Source organism: Ciconia boyciana, chromosome 9 (assembly GCF_034638445.1).
Source record: "Ciconia boyciana chromosome 9, ASM3463844v1, whole genome shotgun sequence".
Taxonomy (NCBI): Eukaryota; Metazoa; Chordata; class Aves; order Ciconiiformes; family Ciconiidae; genus Ciconia; species Ciconia boyciana.
In genome coordinates, this window is record NC_132942.1 from 40,927,667 (window position 1) to 40,954,653 (window position 26,987).

At 38.9% G+C, this 26,987-nt stretch overlaps 2 protein-coding genes and 1 long non-coding RNA gene across 6 annotated transcripts; 2 read left to right on the plus strand and 1 right to left on the minus strand.

Moving 5' to 3' along the window:
• Positions 1 to 44: 44 nt before the first annotated feature.
• CENPN (centromere protein N) lies at positions 45 to 9,311 on the plus strand. 3 transcript variants are annotated; one of them, XM_072872008.1, is made up of 11 exons: positions 45 to 141; positions 524 to 705; positions 1,850 to 1,895; positions 2,647 to 2,703; positions 3,060 to 3,136; positions 4,737 to 4,913; positions 5,638 to 5,739; positions 6,306 to 6,363; positions 6,796 to 6,908; positions 7,551 to 7,674; positions 7,967 to 9,311. In XM_072872008.1, exons 2-11 carry the CDS (start codon positions 535 to 537, stop codon positions 8,080 to 8,082), a joined length of 1,041 nt encoding a protein of 346 aa, XP_072728109.1. In that variant the 5' UTR covers positions 45 to 141; positions 524 to 534; the 3' UTR covers positions 8,083 to 9,311. The 3 variants fall into 3 exon arrangements, with proteins under 3 accessions (XP_072728109.1, XP_072728111.1, XP_072728110.1); XM_072872010.1 differs by having other exon boundaries at positions 6,799 to 6,908; XM_072872009.1 differs by lacking the exon at positions 45 to 141 and adding an exon at positions 150 to 296.
• On the minus strand, positions 7,523 to 10,958 carry LOC140656374 (uncharacterized). Its single transcript, XR_012044066.1, has 3 exons — positions 10,883 to 10,958; positions 10,173 to 10,448; positions 7,523 to 7,689 (listed from the first exon to the last, which is right to left on the minus strand). It is a non-coding gene; the product is annotated as an uncharacterized lncRNA (long non-coding RNA).
• On the plus strand, positions 10,498 to 26,118 carry ATMIN (ATM interactor). 2 transcript variants are annotated; one of them, XM_072872007.1, is made up of 5 exons: positions 10,498 to 10,756; positions 16,311 to 16,436; positions 17,404 to 17,603; positions 18,597 to 18,939; positions 19,198 to 26,118. In XM_072872007.1, exons 1-5 carry the CDS (start codon positions 10,523 to 10,525, stop codon positions 20,425 to 20,427), a joined length of 2,133 nt encoding a protein of 710 aa, XP_072728108.1. In that variant the 5' UTR covers positions 10,498 to 10,522; the 3' UTR covers positions 20,428 to 26,118. The 2 variants fall into 2 exon arrangements, with proteins under 2 accessions (XP_072728108.1, XP_072728107.1); XM_072872006.1 differs by having other exon boundaries at positions 18,597 to 26,118.
• Positions 26,119 to 26,987: the final 869 nt, after the last annotated feature.

Here is a 26,987-nt window from a genome sequence, read left to right on the forward strand (position 1 = left end):
ATTGGGCGCTTCGAAAGGCGGGCGGTGGTTGGCGGTTGGCGGGGCGCGCGGCAAGGAAGGAAGGCAGGAAGGGCTGGTGTGCGGCTCCGTGGCCGGGCGGGCGGCTGGAGAGGGGCTGCCGCCGCGTCCTGTGGCCGACAGGTAGGGTCGCCGTGCTCTGCTCGGCTACGCGGTTCTCTTCGCGTCTGTGCCTGCTGTCTGAGGCCCCCTGGACGCTCATCGGACCGGAGGGGCAGTAACAGCCCTGGGTGAGGGCTAGCGCCCTATCCCTCTCCAGAAGCTCGCGCCAGGCCTCGGTCAGTGAGGGAAACTTCTGAGGGCTTGGGGAAAAATTATTGTGGGAAGCGTTTTAACTCGCTGTCGTTGGTGTCCGCTGAAATCTGTGGTAGTGCTACGCTGAGGACTGATGCCAATGTTCTGCTAGTCGTGCCTAGGTGCAGCTTTGTACGCCTTACAAAGGGAGCAAGTCTCCTGAGCCTGCCTGTGCCTTGGTTTTAACTTCTTTAACGTTTCAACTTTTCAGGTGGCTTCATCATGGATGAAGTTGTTGCTGAGTATATCCGCAGAACTGTACTAAAAATCCCACGAGATGAAATCAAGACAATGCTACAGACATGGGGCTTTCTCTCTGAGGCGCAGCTGCAAACCGTAAACTTCCATCAGATAAAGGAGAACATTTCTCAAGATGTTGTTCGACTTTGTGAGGTAATCCTTTTATTCGGGAACTGCCAGTCAGTGACACACAGGACACGTGTTGAAGCGCCATCAAAAAAACATTTGTATGAAGCAATGAATTTTCTTTGTCTGTAACACAGCACCAGATAGCAGTTTGTAGTCTGAAAAATGTAAAGCTGAACTGGTAATACCATCAATTTTGTCTGATTGATAGGAGTGCAGGGTTGACCCTTACTGCATATGGAAGTACATGTTTTGAGCCCTGAGTTGCACAAGGTAGATAAAATCTCGGTGTGCTAAACTTTTAAGAAATGGATCTATTTTTAAATTGTAAAATAGAGGCATTGACTGAGATGTCTACTCTTTACATAGTGCTAATTTAAATCTATTTAGTATGGGTAATGATAGCAGTAGTTTATATCTTTTAGACTTTTCAGATTTTTTTTTTGAAATATTTCCTTGGCCAGAACTACTTCCGTTCTGCGTACTGTAAGCAAAAAAAGTTTTCTGATCTCCTCCTTATGTACTCTGATTTTTGGTGTACTAGGAGTCTTTATATATAGTATCATAACCCAGATAGACACAGTTATTACTATCTCTTAAATTCTGTAGCTTTTTGTATCATTCCCTTTGAATTTCATACTCAAAGGTTAATTACATGGGGTGTAGATCAAACTGCAGGCAACAAACTTATTCTTGTAAGATTGCAAATGTCATCTTTTAAAATAGTATTTGTTTCTGAAACATTCTTACCTGTAACAAGTAGTCTCATACAGTTTCTTACAAATCTTTTAATGCTGTAAAGGTTACATAAGGAGGAACCAAGCATGTTAAAATTCCTGGCTGAAATACCAGTCACTGTTGCATAATGTCATGAATACCCGTTAATTTTACTTTCTGATTGCTTGTACATCATACTGTAAGGACAATGTTCTTCTTGCTGCCTCTGCAGAAACACTTAAACCTTGCTGAAATAGCTTTTGTTATTGATTTCTCAAAACCGTATCGTGTGCGCATTGGGACCAGGTGTGGTGTCTTTGAAGAGAGTGTACATGCTCTGGACTTCAGTGCAATGTAATTTAAACTACCAATACTGATATTTTTCACTTACTAAACAGTGTGGTAGAGCGTTCTGGACCTGCAGTTCACCATGCACTGTTATTCTTCTTTCCAGGAAAATTCTGCAGGCATAAAGCAAGCAGCTGTCCTAGACATAATTTGTAAGTAAAAAATGAATAAAAATAACATCTTTTTTTTTTAGTAACTTTTAATGCCCTTAATTGCACGGCAATTGCCCTAGTGAGGTACAAATGCATTTGGTGTAAACAGATTACATTTTATATTATTCATCTTATTGGATCTGACCTTTTTTAAAAAGAATTTCAAAAGCTCAAAATCAACAAAAGCATGTTTGCTTCTTCTGAGGGCTAAACAGATGTAAACTGTGGTAAGCCACATCCAGCACACAGTTATAAATGTAGAGAGATAAGTTTGTCTCCAGTATGCACCAAACCCTAAAATCAGTAATATTGTGCTCCAATAGGGAGTGACATAGGCAAAATTATCAGCAAATACTCCAGGTGGAACTCTAACTCCAATATTAATTCACAACTTGCTTGTATAATAGTTTAAATCTCAAGGTTTCTTTTAACAGTCTACACTTCTTAGTTTGAGTTTAGACTGAGTTTCGGTCATTTTAGGTAAAATCCTTTAAACATTGAACCTCAGAGATAGCCTTTATTATTTCCTTAATTAAATTAAAAAAGATCTTCCCATCTCTTTTAATAAAAAACTATTTTGCTTTTAGGTTTACTATGAGTGGTAGTTTAAGAATGTTGAATAAACTATATTGCATTATCAGAAGTAATCTTTTTGAAATAACCTGGTCATAAAAGTATTGTAAAATTATTTGTCCCTTTAATTACCATTTGATAATACACTGTGTCATTGAGCAATTCCTATTTTTCTTAGACAACCACACCTACTCAGACAAAAGAGTGTGGAGTGTTTACCAGATGAACAAAACAGGTAAAATGCCTTTCCTTGCTGTAATCTCGCAGTTCTCAGCAACTTACTGCAGTGCTGCCTCATATCATACATTTTAAACACAAATATAGTGTGTTCTGTTGAGATATCTTTAATGTTTTTAGAATATGTTTGATTAAATTCTCAAGCAATTATTAGAAATTAGTAACTACTAATTAAATATTAACCTTTTCTTTATATAGCAACAATGAGGCTCAAATTTAATATACAGCTTTTTGTGTAAGGCTATGCAACTTCAGCTTTTTCTGCTTAATTTTGTTTCAGCAAAACTGTAAAAACATCTCTGAACTAGTTCTTTTAAACACAATTCTAGTTTCTTGTTTTTTCTTATGTAACAGGGGAAGAAACGGAATTTTTTGACTTAACAGATTTCAAAAAAAAATTTAAAAGACGACTTCGGTCAGCCCTGAAAAATGTAAGAATAAATCCATTCTAAATTGGTTACACAGTTCTGGTGTCAATAGATTGTTTTCATAACCTTAGTGAGGTATTTTTTTTTCTTACAGTCTGCGTCAAAAATTAAATGGAATTATTCATTTGGGAATAGTAGGAACTGCATGTGAAACAGGGAAAATGTATTGCATATCTGTTCTAGCAACTTTAGAATTATGCTGGAGTGAAATAAAATGTAAGTTTGCCTTAAAATATGACAGGCTTCAAGAAAGGTAGTATGTTTATGTTTTCTATCAACTCTTTGCCCTATTTGAGTGTACTTGTTGCCTAGGTAAGTTGATATTGCTTTGTCCTGTTACCCAGTAACAATACACAAACAACAAAAATCAGATCAAACAGAGTATAAAGGGAATTTGAAGTAGCCAGTAAGCAGGACAAGGAAGTTCAGTTATTAGGAGTTAGATTAGTACCAAAATTGTATCAATTTCCTTTTAGTTCTGGTTTTGAAATGATATTTTGTGATGGCTGTGAGAACTTGGCCCTGGTATTTCATTACATTATAATGACTGAAAGACCACTATCAATAGCAAGCAGCAGTTTCTAGACTATAGAAATGAGCGTGGTAAAAAAAAAACAAAAAAAAAAACAAAACAAAAAACAAAACAACGGAAAAGAGGTACTATCATCTCACTCTTTTACTAAGCTATTTGCAGAAGCCTTTTCTTGCTTTAGCTTGCCAGCTTCATTTAAGCAAGGTAATAGAAAATGCCTCTGGCTAGTTAGTTGTGTCACTTCTTGATGCACAAAGGATTCCCGCTGACAACAATAGAGGGCAACAAATACCAATCAGACTAACAGATAATCAGCTGCAGTTCATATAACTCTGTTATAATAAAGTTTTGCAATATTTTCATTTAAAAAAAAAAAAAATCCACAAAAGCTTTGAGAAGTGATGTTGGTCCAGCAATTTAAACCATTTATGGCCTAGTTGGACTAAAAGCTTGACTGCATGTGCCTCAGTCAAAGGGGAGGGGTTTTCTCTTTAAAGGAAGTTTTCCCACTCTTAAGTCACCCAGATTGAGTCAAGGTAAAAAGAAGTAACCAAGGAGCAAATATACAAGAACAGGAAAGGGAATCTTCTTCAAATTTCTGATTGTGTATTCCTGAGCAGTGATAAATACTATATTCAGGTATAAAAATCACAAGTTGATCAAAAGTTTAGTCTCCCAGAAATTGGACACATTGGAAATACTGTCTGTAGCCCTCCATCTAAATAGACACCTTTTTGTTGTGTTGTTATTTTCCCAAAAGAGAGAATCAAGGCTTTTGAAATAAGCTATTTTTATTTTCACCCTTCAGGAGAAAATGTACATCAAAAAGAACAAAATTCATATTAGAGTTTGAAAGGTGATTTTTTTTTTTTTTTCCAGTTTGTAAGGTTATTGTTTTTCTGTGGAAATTTGATTTAAAAACAGTCCTGAGCACGCTAGTGGGATTTGTTTCTTATTCAAGCAGTGGTGTACTAAATTGTTTGGGTCTGGTGAACACAGGCTTAAGAGATAACAAAATCTTTCTAGGTGCCTGAATGTGCTGATAAATCAAAGCTTTTCTTTTTCTACTAGGTCACCATCAACTTTAGAGAATACGAGGATAATTCAATATGGATTAGAATTGCCTGGGGAACACCATATAAAAAACCAAACCAGTACAAATCCAGCTATGTTGTATACCATTCACAGACTCCCTATGTCTTCATTTCTGCCTCAATGCTTAAGAGCAACTTGCCTCTGCTGTGTCAGGTACAGAATAAAACTGTGTAGACCCTGACTGCACCACAGTCATGTAGAGCTATAATTGTCTTAGTTTTTAAGAGGATGGGTAGATTTGTCACTTAACGTAATTTACTAATTTACATAGTTGGTTTTTTCCCTTAGCTCATGATAAAAATGGGGCAAAAACCAATCTTTGTGACCTTTGGAATGGTGCATTGTGAATAAATTCAGTTTATTGGGATTTGTGCTGACCTTGAATTGTTCTAATTTCTTAACCAAGAGTTAGGCAGTATTCAGTTCAATTGTCCCAGAAGTTGAAGAATATTACATCAACATAGTTAACTTCAAGAACTAAATGTATGAGCTCATCAGGGAATGCTATTAATTAGTTTTAAAAGACATTTTCTGTCAACTCATGGTGATCAGCGTTGGTAGTCTTTCATTTTTTTTTCTCTATTTAGCGGACTTCTGTACTAGTAATTATTTTTATTAATCTGGGATTTTTTATTTTTCAGCTGATAAGGCGACAGGGCTTATCTGGTAAATCCTGTGAATGCTTTTAAATATTAACCTGAGCTTAATAACAGTCTATTCAACATTTTCTCAGACATGAGAATCCTGCTAATTAAAGGGCAGTTGCTTACCTTGAAACAAAAACATTGCAATGTCAAGAAATACTATATTTTTTCCGTATTATAAAGACAGTGATGATTAAGACTGATGTTAAAACAATTTCAATTTTTATTTAAAGGCCCTGGTTGTTGCTTCCAATTACCGTGACATCCGTGAAATGGAGCTTCGAAGTCATTCTTTAAACTCCCTTAAAGATATTGTGTTTAAGAGATATAGCCAGGTGAGCCACTTCACAAGTGCATCCTAAGATAAGTCTTGCTTTTTGTTTCAGGCCTAGTTCTCACCCCCTAGCAGGGGGGAAAATTCACCTCTTCCAAGAGACCATCAAGTTAAAATAATCTTGAGCTACTGAGGTGGACAGCCTTTCATTAAGGTAACATTACAATGGGGATGTAATTACTTGGTATCCCACCTACTCTTTATTATTGTTATTCCTGATGGTTAAACTCAGTCTAAAAATTGTATGAACAATTCAGTCCTCGGATTTTTTAGCATCATTTCACTAGGCTTCTTAGAGCAATGACTTGAAAGCTATTAGAATGGGCACTTCCTCTGCTCATCCATGTAAAACTTGTAAATAGGGAAATGTTCACAAATATCATAGGATGGGCATTCTTTTCTCAAAATAAAGCTGGGCTTTCTGACTTCTAGTAATTGTCAAAAATTGGAAGAATAGTCACTTTCAGGATGAGAAGTAAAAAGAAATCTGGAAAGTTCTTTTCAGCTACAGCCTCTAAAAGTGGAATTGTACTAAAATCTTTTTTTTTTCTTTCTCTCTCCATTTAGAACTTCCAAACTTATTATCCGAGACCTCTACAAGAAAGGAATGTAGCACCAGAAAGTGGTATGTATATTTTAAATTAAATGGCAGTTTGAATGTCATTACTGCTGGCTTCTGAAATGAGATTCATAATAGGAAATGTACATATGTTACATTCACATTCTATTATCCATCCCTGGTGGGGTGCTGTAATACCAGCTGTCACTGGGAGAGGTGTAAGTATTTCCCCATGACTGTCATTGGACACAGTTATGAAACCAAAAATACCCAATGCCCAGTATCTCCTCTCATATCAGCTGGGGTTTTTTCTCTTGGTAAGAAATGAAAATATAAATGATGGAGACAACTAGCTTATGAAAAAAAGATCATGATGAATTCTTTATTATTTTCAGATTTTCACTGGAGTAATCACCTGATCAGAAAAACAGTATCGTATCAGCTTACAAAGTTGTCTTTCTGTTTTTCTCTTCTCTTCCCTACTCTTTTCCCCTACAGCAGATTTAAGGATAGTTCAAGAAAACAGACATGAGAAAGAAAGAATACAGAGAATGAATCGGAAAGTTTTTGGTGATGGTCCCCAACCAAAACTCGAATTTGCACAATATAAGGTAGTAAAAGCAGCAAATTTTGTTTTGGCTTGTTTTTTTAAATAATTTTAAGGTAGTGGTAGCTGCATTAAATTGCAAATAGAAATATTATATTTTTTTAAAAAAACTTTAGGGAGGACATTTTAAAATTAATTCGTTAAAAGTATCTTTAAGAGACAGATTTGTATTGAGATTCGGTCAGACTACCAGATCATGTGGCAGTCTTTCAGCCTTGTGAACTAAGCATTTTGACTTGTTTTTGTAATAAAGGTAGACTTCTACCAGCAGTGTGTTGAAGCATGAGAAATTAGGGTTATTTGAAGTACATACAAAGTGCATGCTAGATGTGACACTATAATTTAACTTCTTGGATGATGCACAGATTTTATCTGATGGACAGATATATTGGAAATTCTAAGAGATACTTAATGTTTTACAATATTACTGAACAAGCTGCCTCTTTCAGCAGAAAACTGTTTACCACTTGGTGGCACCCTCTGATTTTATTAAAATATCCCTCCAGCTGGCATCATGTTAACATTACAAATAATAGACAAATAAGACACAGTCTTATTGCATATTACACTTTTAATACAATTTTGATATAATATACATAAAATATATTCATTGCTTATACTCCCTGGTTAAATTTTGTGTTAACAGCTTGAGACGATGTTTAAAAGTGATCCTAAAATGGGTGTTTTGGATAAAAAAGAACCATTCAGATGTCTGGTGAAGTTTTCTAGTCCACATCTCTTAGAATCGCTGAAATCCTTGGCACCAGCAGGTAAATGTTCCAACTCTATAAGATGGAGGAAAAATCCACAGTTAAATATTTTTGTCATCGTACGTTCTGCTTTTATCTTGCATAAGGGAGAACCTTGATAGTTTGTTTAGAAATACATAGAAATTCAGTAGAATAAAAATGTTAGCACTATAAAAACTTATGTCTAAATACATACCAGTTTGTTCTTAGAATTACTAGTTTGTATATAGCCACTCAAGCTGTGTTTTTAGTTTTATAACAGTTATGAAAGGCAAATATTGGTTAAGCTATAATTACCTGTCTCTCTCTCCAGGTATGGCTGATGCACCACTTTCACCACTACTTACATGTATACCACAAAAAGCTAGGAATTATTTTAAAATTAGAGAGAAAAAAGGTATCTTTCCAGGAAGTTTTGTAAGCCCTTAATTTAAAACTGATTCATAGAGAAATATACAACTCATTATTACTGGTATTAATCTAAATCATCATAAACTTTGAAACAGATTTAAAAAAAATAACTCATTCTTTGGTAATACCTTAAAGTTTTTTCCAAACTATGGCTTCTTTGAATTCTTTTTCCACATTTGTCTTTAACAGAAGAGCTAGCCCTTTCCTTAAATGATAAAAAACTATTAGTTGCGAAGTTTAAACGGAGATCGTGGTTATTTTAAATTTAAAAGTGATGACTGCTCTTAACTGTATTTTTAATAGTATTTGTGATGTTAAAGCTAGCTAAAGCTTAATAAAGAGACAATAAGACAGCTGTAGCTATTTGGTTTACTACCATAGCTGTAGATGGCTAAGGTGTTCTAGGTGGCCGTCTTATTTTGGCTCCAGTTCAGCAGCATAACGCAATACATGCCCCATTTTGAACACATGAACAGTCCCATTGAAATAAGTGGAACTACCCGTCTGTAGGTCAGACATGTTTTTATCTTAGTAGATGAAGATTATATTCAAAGACCATTATAGGGCATGGGGAAGAAGGGACTCTTGCAACATAGGTGTCAGTAAGAAGTTTCCATCCAGCTTTAAATGGATATTAATTCAGATCCAGAGCTTTTACTCACCAAGGGCAACAGCCAATAACAAATAACTAAATTTAAAAAAAAAAAAGGAAAAATCTGTCGTGCTATTAATGTCTTACAAAATTTTATCTCAGAGGAATACAATGAAAGAGACAATAATTCTCCTTTGAGGAAGTCCCTGTCTTAGAATATTTCAGTTAAGATTTGATCCTTCTGCAGTCCTTGCACATTATGACTTCTTTGTGCCTGCAAACGTAAAGATTGCAGAGTCAAGATGGCAACATCCACTAACGCAAACAACAGCTTTGCATTGCAGTTCTTTAGAGCTGGTAAATTGTAATTGGTAATTATAGAGATATTGTTATGTAACTTGATGCATCACTTTTAATTTGAGATTGATTTGATCGGAGGGTTCAGTTCTACTGTTCAAGTGTTCCTTTTTTAATTCTGTTATCTGGAAGTTTTGTGCATGTGCTTTGCATATATGGAATTTCTGATTCACTTCAGGTGTGTCAAGGTGCAGAGATAGTCTTCGTGACTTCATGGCACAGTGTAAATATTTTGAGAGGTTGTATGGGAATGTGTTTTTCAAACTGTAAATAAACGTGTAAATTAAGTATTCTCAGAAGTTTGTTTGGCCTAACTTAGAAACATGACTTAACATATAATGGTTTTTGGTTTGTTTTGTTTTTTGGCATCTCTGTATAACTCTCACATAAAAAAGTTAGTTTAGAACTATCTGCTAGTGATATATTTTTAGGGCTTCCACCTGTGCGATTTAAAAGTTAGTGTGACAAAATACTTAATGTTAGGATTCTGAAACAATTCCAGGCTTTGTGTGATACACAGAATGTGCGGTAGACATTAAGAGCTGTCTCTTAAACTGTCCCACTCGAACCCTTGTAGAGCCTTCTAGGCGTCAGGCCCATTAAGATCCCAGTATGCATTTCACTCTGTGCAACTTTTTCTTCCTAATGCTTTCTCCCAAATAACTTAAATGCCTGAGATGATAATGATTTACCATAAAGGTGAAGTTCCAAAATGCTCTAAAGCATTGTGAGTACCTGGCCTACTGCCTATTTCTGCCTCTTGTTCCCAGCAAAGGCTGTCTCCATTCCCTTTTTAACAATTGAAAAGTTGGTCTCTCTGACTTTCAGATATGCATTTCATCTCTAACTTCCTGTAACCGAGGCTATGATAGGAACTACGCAGCAGTTCCAGGCAAGCAGGCATGTATTCATTAGCCACATGCAAGCAGAACGCACGCAGATGGGAGGATCAGGGCTGTGCAATGAACCCAAGGCCTCAGCGCATCCTGGCAGCTGCAACCACCAGGGAACTCTTCCCCAGTTAAGGGTGGGCTCTGTATCCGTAACGTACTTTTTTTTTTTTTTCCTTTAACTGGCCAAGCTTTAGCGGAAAAAATCCTGTGCAGTGCCCTGGGTTCTTTAAAACGCAAGTCTAGATCAGTAAATAAATGCAAAATACCCGCTCTGGGGAGGAGAGGCCACAGCCCCACCGCAGACACCACGGGAGGGCGGCGGGGCGAAGGCTGGCACAGGCACTTGTTCACATGCCCCAGCTCCGTGTGCTCTCTAACGCCTACGCCGTTAGTCTCCTTTTTTGCCGTGGAAGCGTTCCCCGCGTCCTCGCTCGGTTGCCGAGGCTGCTGCTGGCTCCTTCCCTTCCTTCGCCGCGCCCCGACCCGCCGCTGTTCGCAGCGGGGCGCTGACGTAGGGGGGGCGGGGCCGGGCCACGCGGCTGCTGAATATTCAAGAGCGGCGATGACTATTGGCGGCCGCCCCCGGAAGTGGGGGGGCCGAGCAGCTGACAGCAACATGGCGGCGGCGGCAGCAGCAGCCGGGCGGCGTGGCGGGGGGTTGGGGCGGCCCCCGGCGCCGGCGGCTGTGCCCGTGGGGGATCTGCCGCCCGCCGGCGAGCTGGTGCGGCCCTCGGTGACAGAGCTGTCCCAAGTGAGGACCAACATCCTGTGCACGGTGCCCGGCTGCGGCAAGGTCCTGCCCAACAGCCCGGCCCTCAACATGCACCTGAGCAAGGCCCACCCGCTCCAGGTACCGCCGCCGCCCCGACTCGGGTCCGCCGCGCGGTGAGGCGAGGCCAGCCCCGCCGGGCGCCTCCCTCCCGCTCAGCCCCGCGGGGGGCTGCGGCGGGAGGTGGGGGAGCGCCCCGCCCCTCACCTCAGCTCGGTCCGTGGGGCTATGTAATGGCGCAGCTCCTTCTTCCGCTCCGGGCCGAAGCCCCCGCGGCCACCGTGGGGCCCCGCCGGAGGTCTGGCCTCGCCCCGCCGGGTGCTGGCGTCTGGGCCTCCTCCCCGCCCCTGCCCCGCTGCGAGGACTCGCCCCGAGCCGCAGGCCGCCGGCCCCCGCCCGCTGCGGGTGAGGGGATCCGCTCCTGCTCGGCGGAGGACGAGGCCCCTCGGGGGCCTGCGGCCGTGTGCGGGCCGGGGGGCGTCCCGCGGAGGCGACTGCAGCGTTTGCCTTCGCTGGGGTCTATTTTGTGGAGTGTAGTAAGACTGGGGGAGGGGCGGTATGCCAAATGGGGATAATGAAGCGTTTCTCGTTGTCTCTTCTTTAAATGTCCCCCACGTGAAGAGCCTGTGCAGGTGGACGTGTAAATACAGGAGCGTGTGCCTGCGCGCAGTCTGACCAGTTGTACTGAGAATTCCACTAAAATTACTTACAGAAAATAACCAGTTGTATACCAGTGCTAAACATAACTAAGGCAGTTAAAAGTTCTTTGGGACTCAGTTTCTGTTATTTCATTTGCTTATTGCTTATCTTTCTGCAGTAAGACAGTATAGCCCCGCTTGTGAGGTGCTATGCAAACATACTGCGTTTCCTACTCTTAGCAGTTGGCAAGCCATCATAATCCAAACGCTGAGTGCTGTTATGCTGGGGTTTTTGTTTGTTTTTTAAAAATGTCTGTGAGCCAAAAAAAACCTAGATGGATGCCATTTTGGAAACGAGCCCTCATTACCATAGTACTCCTGAGAAAATGCAGCATGTACCGGGGGGAGGAGAGCCACAGTTCAGCAAGCATCTATTTGAGTGTGGGCCTTTGAGAAAAATATCCTTACTTCTCTCAAAATCATAATGCCAAGTGTGTGAGGACAAATCCTATTCCTGGAAAACTTCAAGTGCCACATTCGTAGCTGCATGCTGAAAATGCAGCCCCAGTGGGCAAATAATAAACATACTTGTTTTGTGAAATGGCTCATTACAGAATCAAGCGTGTGTTACAGGTGATCATTTGTGATGAACAAAAGGAAATAGTCTCAAGCGTACTTGCAATGTCCTATCTCTGATTGTTTTATTTCATTCCCTAGTATGAGATAACAACTTTTGTGTGTGTTATATATTATATCTTGCATGTACATATGAGTGGAGGTACAACAGAAGCTGAAAATGTTCATTCAGGTTCAGCAGATAGTCGTTTTGGTTGTGAGCTTGTACTCTGAGCGTATACAGCAGGCAGTGAGGACTGCAGCTAGTGGGTGATATAACTCGTGTTCGGGGTATGATGGGTGAGGAAATGCTGCTTTCTCACCAATTGCCTAGATAGCTATTCACTATTGGTGCCTTGTAGAATTATAACGTATTTCATACACCTAATTACTAAATCTTGTGATAGCTTGGATAAATACTGAAACAGGGATGGATGCAGATTTTCAGGAACATCTGACTTATTCCAAGGGCATTGTAATTGAGAGTAAAATGTTATTGAGGCTTAACGGAGGCTAATTTTTCTGTACTATTTAGATAAAATATCTTCAGTATTATGCACAGCTTGAGAATGCATCTTGTATGAAAGGATAAAGATACAAAGGTAGAAGGATATAAATCTAGCTGTGTGGTACTCTGTTTCTCCAGAAAAGATGAACTTGGAGTACTATTTTAGTTTTAAGAGAGAACTGATTCCCCAGACAAAAAGAATTTAGTAGATTGCATTTGTTAGTGAAACATGAGGAATTAGTGAAGAGGCAGCTTCACAAATGAGAGAACGTAGTAGTGCTGAAGAGAAGGGAGATTGACTTCATTAATGTTCATTAATAAAAGTAGCACCAGTAGGATCTTTTGATACCAAAAACTATGAGGTATTGTCGCTGCAGAGGAAGGACATTTACGTAGGAAAGCAAGATTACCCTGCAAAAACAGAGTCACGTGCAGTAGTACAAGGTTATAGTCTTGTGGAATGCTAACAAAAAATTTGGTCAGTCCTGGTTTGTAACAGAAATAACTGAGATGGGAAACACTTGCAAAAGTTATTTGGTCATACGCGTATGAGCATTTAGGGTAATGCTGCTGTGAGAAGGGCAATCCTAAAATATGTCAGAAAGATCTTCTCTGTCACTGCTGTAGGGTAGGAATCTGATTCAAATAAGCTAAAATGAACCCAGAAGAGGTGTAGAAAAGAGCTACGAAGCATGATGAATGGCAAGTGTGTCTGACAAAGGGAAATCAGAAGAATTTGGCTTGTTTGGCCTAACAAAAGAAGATATGATGAAGTGTTGATGTGTAAATGTTTGTCTTCTGGCTCCTTAGCTTAACTAAGCCAATAAAATATGAGAACAGTGGGTATAAACTGGCACTTAATATATTAGGCTTGAAATTTTTTTTAATTCTTTGGTCTTTCATCTGTATTATTTTATGTGGAGAAGGGGAAGACTTCTGTGTAGTTTAAAAATGAAGCTAGAGGAGTTCATGTAAAGGAGAGAATTCTGTGGATTCCTATGATGGCAGGGAGGCTGTAGTCAGTGGTGGACTGGAAAGGGTGGCTTACCGTTGGGATAGGTTACCCAAATGCAAATATTACACTACCACAATAGTTTTTATAATAAGAATAAATGCACTTCTCTCCATGCTATTTAGTAAAGAAATGCATGATCTGCTGCAAAAAAAATGTTTTAAATAGTTGGTTACGGTCTACTGTAACTTAATGTTTTAAACTAATCCTTTGGAGTAAGCCTTTCTGTTGCAGGAAAGCAAGACGTCACTAAGTTCACCTTGACTAAATCACTAGCAAGGACTGTTACTTTCCGATTTCCATGTTGTTGCCACGAGCCCCGTCTGAATGTCAGTATTCCTTACAGAACGAGCGTCTGCGCTGTGAGAAGTTAATTGAACAAATATCTACCAATATTGTGGCAGGCGGCTATTGTAGAAACATGGGAAGTAAAATCAGACATACAAGGAAAAGACTTGTGAGAACGTCTGAAATATGACTGGCCAGACAGGTTTTTGAGGACATGTAAGATTAACCATTTAGAGCCAGGAGGACTTTGAAGATGGTCAAAACAAGATTACTGTCTGGATAGGGTTACTTTATGTGTGTAGACTATCTCTCAACTTGTCACAACAAATTTGTTTTGATCTGTGCCTCGAAAGTCTATGTTCCAGCTGTTAAAAAAGCGTCTTACTCATGTTTATATAGCTTTTAAACACTTGGTGTTATTCTATACTTAGTACTTAAGTAGTTTTAAATAACCTGACTGAGTTTACTTGTTAAGTGCCTGAATATATTTCCCATATTGCCCTGTCATTTTTTGGGTTGTGACATTAAATATAACACACTTTGAACAACTTCTTACTTAGGAATAAGTAACTCCAATTGCCACTTACTAAGCGTATTGATTTCGTCTGCAGTGGGAGCGACCAAACATAGTTTTGACTTAAAGGCAATCTTTTTTTCTCCTGAAGACTTTGAGACTGGCATCTGGTCAAGATGTTTCTGGGTGAACTCAGGGTTAAAAAGTGTAATTGGGGGCAGTGGGGTTGGAACAACTAGATTTCTTTGAGTCATGTTCCTGTTTTGGGCAGTGGCTCTAGGAGGTGCAAAAAGAATCACAGTAGTTATTCAGCAGAGATAAAACAGGCCTGTTTATGAATAGTTTGTCCATGGGGAAAACTGCTGTACATAAAGATGCTTAGAAGGTTAAAACGTTACATGAAAACTCCCTTTTTAGAGAATTATTCCAGGCTTTCTTGATGAAATGGCAGCTGATCATTTTGGTTGAGAGCCTCTAAACTTTGCTTCTTTGAGTATGTTATGTCATTAACAAAAATGAACTTGTGGCAATGTCAGCAAGTAGCAGTGTTGAGTGTGTGGAAATGTAACTGAAATATTGCTTAAACGGATGCATTTTACACAGAGTAGCTTAGATTGAGAGATGATTTGAGGTAAAACAAAATCATTGAAGTGTCCCGCTCATCTGCTTCATGGTATTCCTGATGTGCAAATGAAATGAATACTTCAAAAGCAAGGCAGGAGTAGCTCGGAACAGAGTTCTTGGGTTGTGACTACCTGTAGCTAGGTAAGAAGCGGGGCTGTGAGCGGTGAACCCCTTAGTGTTCTGGCAGCTGCAGTACATACTTTCTGTTTGCTTCACATGGGACAACTATTGCGCTTGGTGGGTTCTTTATGTTTGCTCTAACCTGTGTAAACACAAAGCAGCTGGAGATCTGCCCAAAGAAGGTAGTTAGGGAGTGACTGGTGTAAAATCAACATTCCGCCACTTCCCATGCTTACTGTCACTGTCGTCATGCTAAGGAAAATCAGGTGCACAGCTCAAAGAGGGTGTGCTCTGGTAATTCTTCCCTGAATAATCATCTTGGGGATGTCATCGTGGACTCCTGTAACTGGCTCTGGGGACTTGGTTGGCCTCCTACTCAGTCTCAGGATGTAAGGAGACTCACAGCTACTCTGAGCATCAGATTTTTAATAGTTCACTTTTAATTTTTTGCTTAGACACGGATGCCTGATGTTTCCACTGAGACACTCTCACATAGGATATGTCTAGAGGGATACGTCTTGTCTGGTTTCCATGGCTCTGTCCTCAATCGGAATAGGTTCTATGTGGCTGAACAATCCCAATCCCACTAGTCCGTCCTTTTTAAGTGTATTTTGAGGTCCTCTTTCAGCAAGTTATGTTGCTTTCTTCTGTAGTGTACACGTGATGGTCACTGGAGGCAGATCACATGGAAAGCACATGTATACCAGTCACTTCATGTTTGGAGGTTCATAATTAGTATACCAGTTGTTAGTTTCATAGACTTAAGTGAGATTCGGTTTATGATCTGAATTAAGTGGCAGAGCGTACTTGGCATTTTTCATTTTATTACAAGTAAACGCTAAATAGTGCCAACAGAATTACAATGTCAGGGAAATGTTGTATTACACAGTGTGTGACTAATTGTAATGGAGCTTCAAGTAGACTGTGCTACTAACAAGTAAAACCACATTGAATTGGCAGTGTAGTGTAGTATCTGGAGGGAAAGCTTTTTGGCTCAAATAACACAAAAGGCGGTTATAATTGGCTTGGGGCAGCGAGTATCTCGATAAAAGTAAATAGTGCAGTACCACTACTCTGTAGAGCTCGTTGTAATTTAACTTGGTAATTTTGACGGTGTGTTTGCAAAGTAGCATCCACATAGGTGAAAAACTCCATTTGAACCTTCAAATCACTCAGGAAAGTGCCCTCAACTCATTGAGCCAAATTTACACTCATTGAGTGTAAACTCAGTGAGCCAAAGTTGATGTGTATTCTGAATGTTGTCTTCAATATGCAAACCTGTAGAATTGTCAACTTCTCAACTGGTTCCTTTTCAGGATGGAAAAATTAATGCACCAATAAGGAAGGGTTTGAAAACTTCACAGAAATTCTACTGCTGTCCTATTGAAGGTTGCCCTAGAGGACCAAACAGACCATTTTCCCAATTTTCACTTGTAAAACAGGTATTCCTATTTCCTAAAGTACTATTTTCATGCTGACTTAGTCCTGACTGTCTCTACTCCAGAGAGTGTACGCTTTTGCATTCAGATACAAGCAAAGCTTCTCAGCATATATCCAGAAGTTGGAGAATTGTATGCAGAAACTCCACATGGGCATATGGTTAATGAATTCGCATGTTTGCATGTTGCAATTAGAGGACTTAAACCTTTTGATCAGGCAGATGCCAGTATGTTCTGCTAAACTAGAAGACAGCCTTTCTCCACAAATTCAAAAGACAGAGAAAGATCAGAGGGGGGAAAAAAAATCACAGTAGCGACCAATAAAGGTTTAAAACGTGGCTGATGCTTTTACAAGTAGTCAAGAATTAAGAGTTTTTTCTCTGCTTTAGTATCAAAATACATTTGTTTACTAGTTACCTGTTTAAGAAAACATGTAAGACTTGTTTCTGCATGAGTGAGTAAAAAAAGCACTCTTCTGCTGTTGCTTACCTGTAATAAGCTGGGGAGACCATAGGAGATGAGTGGCTAGCACTTGGTGCCGTAAATGAAAAGGAAAAATTCTGATGTTTGCTCTGAAGTTGACCTTTTGACGTGAGACTGTTTGCTCAGTTGTAGATCTTCAGGACTGTGCACATGTTGCAAAATATACTTACGACGCTCTTTGGCAGAATTCGTCTATGGATTTATTAATGTCCATAGGAAACCTCCAGTAGCGTTAGGACACATAAATCTTTATCTGTGTTTTAAGATGCACATAGCACAAGCAGATTTGCAAACTTTAAATTCTTTCTGTTGATTTCTTTAAGCTTGGAACTTAGTCCTAATGAAATATTTAAAAAAAATTTAATTCTACTCTTCAATGCTATTTAACAACTAAAAAAATGCAAATGTTAATGTCTCCCCTAAAAATGATTATTTTTTTTTTAATTGTAGCTGAAGGCTAATGTTTACTTTTCATTGTGTATTCTAGCACTTTATGAAAATGCATGCTGAAAAGAAGCACAAATGTGATAAATGTAGTAACTCCTATGGTACAGAATGGTATTTGAAACGGCACATAGAGGTCTGTGGCAAGACTTTCCAGTGCACTTGTGGGTGCCCTTATGCCAGCAGAACAGCGTTACTGTCTCATATTTACAGAACTGGCCACGAAATTCCTGCAGAACACAGGTAAAAGCGAAGCGGTTAAGTAATGATATTTATATATTCATCACTGAGTCCTGTGTCTCCCATGTACTGGCTTTTTGTCTCCTTTCTGTTGATTAAATTGGAAATAGGCTCACATTGTTTTAGTTGTAAAGCAGTTTGCAGTTTCTTTGTTCTGTTGCTTTTAGTAGTTTCTGTTTTGTTGAAGGCAATGATGATTGTCTAATCAATAAGATCAGGTTTTCCCACATATAAAACAAAAAGTACTGATGACACTGCACTGCATGGCATAAAAATGCTAGTGGTTCTTGTTGCATCTGCTTTTACAGTTCCATGAGAGTAGAGGTGATTTGGAAATGTTTATAGCTGGTAACTGTGGTGTGGAATGCAGTTCAGTTTATTTTCTTTTATAGTCTAGTCATCTTTGCAAGTATTTGTGGATTCTTTTTTTTTTTCTTTTTTAATGCCTCTCTATACATGTTTAGATTTATAGTTGTCTTAACGTGCACATAAGTTTCATAAAGGGTAATCTGTTTCCTGAGGCCTAGCCTGTCTGTCGTGGAGATTCAACTGCTGCAAAATTAAGTTTTGTGTGAAGGAGTGCTAATTGTATCTTCAGTTTCCATGAGAGACCTTTACCTGTACGCTAATTTTAAGAGCGCTGTCCCTTCAATGCTCAGTCTGAGTTAGCATCAAAGTAACAAATTAAACGTCTTCAAATCTGAGTGCTTAATGTACAAGGGGGAAGAAGCCATCTAAACTTCCACCTCCATTTAGAAATAGGTCTCCATAAAGAAGGTAACCTTTTTTTCTGTTTTAAATGGGAGAGTGAGGAATGAAATTTTACAAAACTGAAGTTCATGGAGTCTTTCTGTGTTTTAATCAGGATTAGTTGTCTTCTCATATCCAAGCTCATGTGTGCCTTCAGTTTATATTTTCAATGCCATGACTCAAAAGAATGGAAGGCAGATGTTTTGTGCTTGAAAGGAGTATAAATTATTGATCTCATGTCCACAGGGATCCTCCTAGTAAGAAAAGGAAAATGGAAACCTCCGTACATAATCAGCAGTTGGCAGAGAAAGCAAATGAAGCATTCATCAATACACACAATAATAATCCTGGCACTCAGGAATTGGAATCCTCTGAAGTGAAACTAGTGGCCTCTCTTGAAGGCTCCTGCAGTTCTAACTTCACGAACCAGATGCAGCCAAAATGTACGCCGAAGATGCTTTTACCAAAGCCCAAGGTGGCTTTGGTTAAACTTCCAGTGATGCAGCTTGCTCACTTGCCTATATATGTCTCTGCAACAGACTCTTCTGTCAAACCTGCTGTAGTGGCTGTTGATAATCAAGGTTCAGTTGTAAGTACTGTTCATTTATTGCCTCAATCTATAGGAATTCTGATTCCAGCACTGGAGGCAGAAACACTTGTATTTAAAGATAGTATGCCTGTTTCAAAAGTGACAAATTCTGGTGATCATGAACCAGTAAGTACTGGTGTACAAGTTGAGTGGGATAAGGTTACATCGAATAACACAGGGCAAGAGCTAGGGAATGTGTGTCACAAGAATAAAATTTCTTCAATAAATATACAGACTGACTTATCTTATATTTCACAGAACTTTGTACCGGCTGCAGCCTGGACTCCCAGTTCTTCTGTATCCTCTTGCTCTCAGACAGATCTGTCATTCAGTTCACAGGTTTCATTACCTATCAGCGTACAAACACAGACGCTGCTGCCTGCTTCCAAACTGACTTCATCCATAGCTGCTCAGACTGATGCTTTTAGTCAGGTTTGTTTTCCAACATGTGGCATTTCTAGAGAGACTCAAACCAGTAGGACACAGGACTCTATTGACGGAAGAGTGCAGATGGACCAGGCTGTAATGTGCAGTGACATCTTTGACAATGTTCATTCATCATATAATGTTTCTACTCACATTGAACTTCCAGAAAACAATTTAATGCCTGCAAATATAGATCAAACCTTGCTGCAAAGGAGTAATTGCAAGAGCCTGAATCAAGATACGGTGAAGTCTGAATCCCTTATCAGCTTCAATACGCAGACTAATATACTTCCACCTCAAAATACGATGGATAATCAAACCCAGACAATGGACCTACTAAGTGATCTGGAAAACATCTTTTCAGGAAACATGTCTGGCCAGACACTGGATAATCGTGGCCTTTTGTCTGAGACAAGTTCTAATGCTGACACACATCTGCCATCTGGTCCATCACAGAGCACAGGAATAGACTTTGACATTGAAGAGTTCTTCTCAGCATCCAATATCCAAACTCAGACTGAAGAGAGCGAGCTGGGTACCCTAAACTCTGAGCCGGTTTTGGAGTCACTGGACATTGAAACTCAGACTGATTTCTTATTTTCAGATAGTGCCACTCAATCATATAGCTGCCGAGGAAATTCTAACTTCTTAGGTTTGGAGATGTTTGACACACAGACACAGACAGACTTGAATTTCTTTTTGGACAGTAATACCCATCTGCCTTTAGGAAGTATTCTGAAGCAGTCTAGTTTCTCAATGAGTACTGACTCATCTGATACAGAAACCCAGACGGAAGTATATCTGGCTACTAAAAACATACCTACTCAGAATATTGAAAGCAAAGTCCAGCTCAGTAGCGCTGAAACACAGACTATGGATAGCTGCTTTGAGAATCTAGGGAGTTTATTCCTTACCAGCAATGAGACACAGACAGCAATGGATGACTTTCTTCTAGCTGACCTAGCCTGGAATACAATGGAGTCCCAGTTCAGCTCAGTAGAAACACAGACCTGTGAAGAGCTGTGCTCCTTGTTTCAGAGCTCTGACAAGCCCAGCCATTGAGTGCTACGTAATATAACTGTTTCCTGTGGTTTGAAATTAAGTTATTGGGGTGGGAGAGATGACTTGACCGAGTTATCCACTTTGCATTATTGAATGTAGTTATTGTGAGCAGTTGGCCTAAGAGACTTTTCATGCCGAAGGTACTCTGTTGAATATGTAACTTCATGTAAGCTATGCGTGTATAAATGGGGGGGAGGGGGGGCTGCAACATGTTAATGTACATTTGAACCTTAAAAAAAAAATTTGTGGTGCCTATGTTTTTTTCCTCAAACTTCTTTACAAAGCTGATACTGCTTTCATTTAAACGGAAGAACTTCTAAAGTTGTTCTATATATCTACTTCTCTCTGTCTATTCCTGGCTTACATATAGGGTTCCAATGTGCTGGACCAAAACCCTGACCTGTCCAATTCAGGTGCTTCCCTGAACTTACGGGGGAGGATTCTGTTAGTGTAAGCTACTTCTGTTTACTTTTTTTAGTAGCTTGTATTTTAAATCCGGCATGGACATAATAAGCCGTATTGTCTTCTTTTACTTTATGCCTTCACAGCTCTTTCTCCTGCATAAGTTGGTATTTTCCAAATACCTGTCAAACACACTAGACACATATAGACTCTTGAATTGTTGAATATATTTATTATTAAAAATATGTAGAAAGCAGTACTTTTTTTTTTTTTTCCGAGTGGCACTGATGACCTTTGAAGGGTAGGAAAAGAACTTGGAATATGTAATTATAGGGAAAATTAGTATGTTGTCCTTTTAGCTAGTGTAATAAATGGGACTAACAGTTTGAGAGTCTTCAGGAGGGATTTGCTTAAATTATTTTTGTCTGTAAGATGCAAATGTTACAATGTGTGTGCCTCAAAGACTGGAATAATTTGTTTTTGCTGAAATTGTCCTAACTTTATTAAGATATAAGTTGAGAAATGTTGCAGTGGTTTATACCTCTATTACCTTAACAGGAATCTTTAGCAATGGGAAATTAAATTCTCTAAAATACTCACTCACCTAGACTCCTGGTTTTGGACTTCCCGCTTCAAAAAACAATTGGAATCCATACAACAGAGCTGGGAGATCAGCTCACAGAAGCCCTTTTAGAACAGCTGTATCTTGCTTTTACACATTGATCTGCAGCCCTCCGTTCCTGCAGCTTTTAGAAAGAGTTTTTTCTGAGTATACTCAAATTCAAACAAACTGATTTTTCAGAGAAGAAACTTGTGAACTCTTGGATTTTTTTTTAATGTTCATCTTTCTCCTCATACTGTTGTTTGCAGTATTTTTCATTTGCATGAAAAAAAATTAAGCCAGTTGTGAATGTATGTTGGAATTTGGCCTTAATTAATTTTTATCTCTTACAATCATACCTGCAAAATGTAGGTCTCTGGTTTTGTCCTGGATGGGTTTTAGTTTCTGTTACTGTAACTGAAGAGAGAAACCTCGTTGTGTCAAGTTCCTGGGCCTGTAACAGACTTTACTCCTCCATTGTGAGAGGAGAGGTATTGGCTGCATGTTTACTGGGCAGCCCATCAGTAAATGTATGTCCAAGCCTTAGTTTTTGAAGACTTGCTATGCTTTGTGCTTCATATTTTCAGCTCAAGAATGTGGGAGTTAAGTTACTCATCCATTGCAGCTAGCTTGTTTTGTTGAAAATGAGCAATACCTTTGTTCGTTTGTTTGTTTCTTCCTACCACTCTTTAAATTACCATAGTTAACAAACTAATATGGTAAGCGTCTCTACTTTTACTGGAAATAATCTCTTTAGATTAACCCTGAAACTCATGTTTTCCTCCTGAAAAACTCCTGAAACCACAGCTGTGTTGCCTGTTTAATTTTTCAACATTTCTAGGTGTGAGTTCAGACACTTCCAGTCTTTGGCTGAAGAAACTGCAGAAAGGAATCCTGTAGTTCCCCCCAGGAGTACAATAGTTCTGCTTTGGGGAAAGTCCCCCCAGGCTTCACAGTGCCTAGAGTTCTGATCTTAAAGGTGGGATATATTAAAAAAAGGAAGGTGTCGCTTGTAATTCTGTTTCTTCTGAAGATATGACTGATTCATATTTACCTGCCTACTTTGAAATTGGGAAATAAGATAAATAACAAAATTAGGTTAATTTATTCTATTGCAGAATTTTTCTAGTAATCTTGCATCTTCAGGTTTTAAAGTGTTTTTCCTTCTCCTTTCTTCCCCCGGCTGGAATACCAGAGAAGATTTTTCGTACATAGGCTTCTGTGTTTCCCATGTGCAAGTTGTCTGTACTGATGCATGAAAGAGCAGCAGTTACTTTAAATCTGGTTGGGGAAAACTGCATTTTCCACACCTGTAGACGGCAGAAGTGAGAAGCTGTTCATTACCTCTGAATTTAGAAAGTCGTTCTTTTTTCTGCAAGAGAAGGAATCCTGGGTGATGAGGAGCAGAATTACAGAAGGCTTTGAATTGTAGCCATCTGAGAGACCAGCTCACGTTTAAAGAAGTTTGAAACTAATTTACAAATCAGAATGAGAATTGCCATATTCTTATGGTGTAAGCCAAAGCTCCCAACATCAGTGACTATCAGAAAAAAAAAAAAAAAAAGGTTTGTGTGGACCCAATCTTACAATGTAATCGTTACTCATTTATTGTACTGTGTAATTAAAAGTATTTATGAGCTTCGTGTGTTTTATTAGAAGATGCAAATACCATTCCTTTCCCTCATCCTACGGGTTTAAAATAGTTTGAACTTTAATTAGGTGAACAGAGTGCTACAACATGAAATGATTTATTGAAAGTACAGTATTAAGAAATCATTAAGTATGTCTGCATTGTCTTAGGGGCGTGGCTCATTCTGACCAAAATTAACTTCTCTCTTCACAAATTTGGTTCTCCATAAATTATTCATAAAAGTCAGAAACAGGTTTGGATCCTATGTTGCTGGCAGATGTCACTCAGTTTGGATTTATTAAGTATTTTTGTGAAAATGTGAAGACTGCAACCAGGCTTCATAGTTTGCTGAATCCCACAGTAAACCTAATGAAACATGATCTGAAATACTGTTGCTGAACATTACAAATTCTTCAAATTTGAACAAGTTCTTTAAAATGGCTAATTTTCTATTTTGGCCATTGTTTTAAAAATAAACTTCAGTCAGAACTATTTCTTGGTAGTACTAAAACGATACTTAGCTCCCTTTTTCTGCAGTTTGTCTCTGATTTGATTTTCAAGGCACTGTCTCTATTGTAAGTATCGGTCAGCAGTGACTTACTACTTTGCTTATTCTCTTTTGTGTCCTCTACTGCCATTTGAACTGCTGTACAGAAAGGAACATCAGATTCTCCATAGCCTCTTAGCACAAATTTTTATCTGGAATTGATACTAATGTTACTTCTACTTACTCTTTGCATTTCCTGTTTAATTCTGTTATGCTGTGATTGCTGGATCTTGATCTGGATGCCTGTGTAATGCTACTCTAAATTTGAATTGGTTGTTTTTGTAGTTTCACTTGAGCTTTTCTTTAGTATATAAAAAAATCAAACAAATGAAACATAGCAGATTTGGGACATGCATTCTATGAGAACATAAGCACAATACAGCTGAAAAATGAGAGGTCTGTCTTGTTGCCTCCCATGTTTGTTTGTCACAATGCTAAAAGTTTTTAGGACAGTAGATGTCTGTTTCTTCTACTTTTGGCTTTATTTGCATCTATTTCAGCTAATATGCTTGTAAATATTTCTTTCTGCTTTGGGTAGGGAGGGAATCCTCCCCCAACTCTTCATGTCAGCCTAGAGAAATTGGTACTTTAAAGTCAGAGTTTACTAACGCTATGTATTCTTAGCTATGCAAAGCTGCTTATGTCTAGAAAATTTTCACTTCCAAAGGATATTAAATCTTAAAATATATATATACACACTTGTGGCTGTAAATTAGACAGCTGTAAAACAAGCCTTGTGAGACCACGTCTAGTTTTGAACAATTCAATCAGTGTCTGTAACTTAGTGTGTGTAACTAACACTCCTTACGAATTTTTATTCCAAGGCGCACCTGCAGTCATTCTTTCTGTTGAAAACAAAAGGCTGAATTTCCCTGCTAGTCATATGTACCTTGATTGTGTAGAGGCAACAGAGCAAAGAAAGATGACTGCCTTCCACCGTTTTAAATCTTTACCCTGCCAACACATGCTCACGTGCTTACTCGGCTCTGAATTGATTTTTTGCAAGGCTGGTTAGAGATGAGAGTGTTGGCAGGATTGGGATCTTAGGGTGTTAAGGTTTTTTAAATAGCCTTTCAAACACAGGGTAAGTCAATAGGACTAACGCATACTGAGTCAACATAGGGTGCTCGACTTGCAAAATAATAAGTTACTGAAATGACAGCTCAGAGTGAACCAAATGTACTTGCCTTTATTATTAAGGTTGTACAGCTTCCTTTGCTTTAATCTTTCTGAAGTGGTGTTTTTTCAAACATGATCTTAATGTACAATTTACTGTTCCCAAATACATTCACACCAAAATGTTGCTAACATTCTGGGCCTTGCAAGCTTTTTCATTCACGTTTGGTTTGAGGTGCTGCTATGCTTGTCTTCCTAGTAGAACAGGCCTACTGTACCCAGACTTCCATTAATAACTTTATATGAACACTATGAGGTTAGGGCTGTTCAATGGGAGCAAGCTTCAATGCATGGTGTGAACATGCGTCTTCTGTTTCTTTTGTTGACATTTTTAAACAGTTGATGTGAATGTAAATGTGTGCTAGAAGGATTTGCTGCTTAGAGCACGACTGAATTTTCTTTTTTAAAATGCCATTGCTATGCAATGACCAGAATTGAGGAACTACATCGTTCATCTCTGCATTGCCTTGCAGTCATGGTATGTTTGCATTCATGCGCATGACTCTTCCACTTCATCAAAAATGTAATCAGACAGCCTGAAACAGTGGAAACTCCTGAAGGAACTGCTGAGTTAAACAACAGGAGTCCTTTACTTCTGATTCTTTTTCATATACTGGCTTTACAGCAGTATATTCAATGTAACTAGCAGTGGAATATAATAGATTACTTGTGATGATGTAAACTGTACATTTCACAGCAACTAATGCTTTACATGCATGCTTCAAGCACTTGCATGCAGAGCTAGATTGACAGTACTTCTATCTACAGATATTTGCAAGTGCATCTGTGATAAAGCTAGATATGAAAGGTAGCCATATTTGTTTCAGCTTACAGAATTCAACACCTGATTATGATCCAATTTAAACTTGTAATTATTTGGAATGGATGAGTAATACATCTCATGGGTGAGTTGTTCCTAAAGCATGTGTGAGTTAATAAGGCTGAGAAATGTCCTTAAAATATTTTTCTTCTCATCACTGGTGAGGTTTTGATCTAGTGGACAAATTAAATTTTCAGAGGATGTCCACGTTTAATTCTTGCTATTTAAGCCAGTAAACTTGCAATGAGCAAACAAAAGCAAGCATTCATTTCTTAGACCTATTCTACAAGTGACAATCCCAAAGAAGGAATGTTGTCCTAGTAATTGTGAAACTTTTAAGTATATTAATGCATGCAGAGGAAACCTTGTGCCAAAATACTGTTTCATCTTTCCCTCTGTTGGAAACTGAAGTGTTACACAAAGCTACGAGTAAGTTATTCACAAGTATTGAAACATTTTGTTCACAAATGAAGCACTTATTTAGTCCTGTAAATTATACATATTTTGGAATAAAGTTAACTTCAATCAATTTTTGCCTTCTGTTTTAATGGCTGTGATCTCCTGCCTGCAGAGGCATGGGTGGGGTATTGAGTGCCTGTGGTCAAGTACCACCCATTGCTCCTTAACATCTTACCTTTTGAAAGCTGGGTGTCTTTTGAATTGGTAGAGATTTGGTAAATTAAAACTATCTTACAATGTCAGTCCTTGAGCTCCAGAGGTGGCAAAAGTCCTCCTGTGCAGTCCTGCTTCTCAGTGAATCCTGGGAAGTGTAAACTCGCAACATAAATGTAATCAGAATGTCAAGATGCTACATTTCATAAACCGGAAACAAATCCATTGGAGAGGTTCTTTGCTGTAAGTGAACCCATGCATAGACTTCCATGCGGAATCTGATGCATACAGGCTGGGCTGGATTCTTCTGACCAGCAGCATCCAGGCTGGTTGCACTAGTAGTGCTCCCTGTCAAGCCTCTCGGCAGTGCATGCAAATTTTAATCTTTAATTACCTTGTACACACAATGGAATAACTCTACAGTTTCAGCTCACTGACAGGTGCCTTTCTTCTACAACAGACTCTCAGGACAGAAGGATTACTTTGCATTCTTCCTCTACCTTACCATCCACCCCTCCTGTAATCTTCAAGATCTCTAGAGTCATAAGTAACATCAAGTAGAAATTCAACTGCATTATGATGATTAGTTTTCAGAGTATCCTACTAGAAAATTACAGTCCTTTCTAACAGCTTCTATTATTTTGCGATATATTTTATGTAACTGAGGAAATAATTTTGCCACTATGAATATTAAAAAAAAAAAAAAGCTAGAGTAGGTTGATTTGGAGTATGGATCATACTTTGTCCCTTTTCTTCCTGTACAGTTCCCATG

Bases quoted from the DNA above. Each gene is read 5' to 3' on its own strand.
- CENPN (XM_072872008.1), top strand. From the start codon at position 535: ATGGATGAAGTTGTTGCTGAGTATATCCGCAGAACTGTACTAAAAATC. The intron at 1,896-2,646 runs GTAAGTAAAAAA...TATTTTTCTTAG, and splicing joins AGCTGTCCTAGACATAATTT to ACAACCACACCTACTCAGAC. The intron at 6,364-6,795 runs GTATGTATATTT...TTTCCCCTACAG, and splicing joins GAATGTAGCACCAGAAAGTG to CAGATTTAAGGATAGTTCAA.
- ATMIN (XM_072872006.1), top strand. From the start codon at position 10,523: ATGGCGGCGGCGGCAGCAGCAGCCGGGCGGCGTGGCGGGGGGTTGGGG. The intron at 10,757-16,310 runs GTACCGCCGCCG...GTTCCTTTTCAG, and splicing joins GCAAGGCCCACCCGCTCCAG to GATGGAAAAATTAATGCACC. The intron at 17,604-18,596 runs GTAAAAGCGAAG...TCATGTCCACAG, and splicing joins GAAATTCCTGCAGAACACAG to GGATCCTCCTAGTAAGAAAA.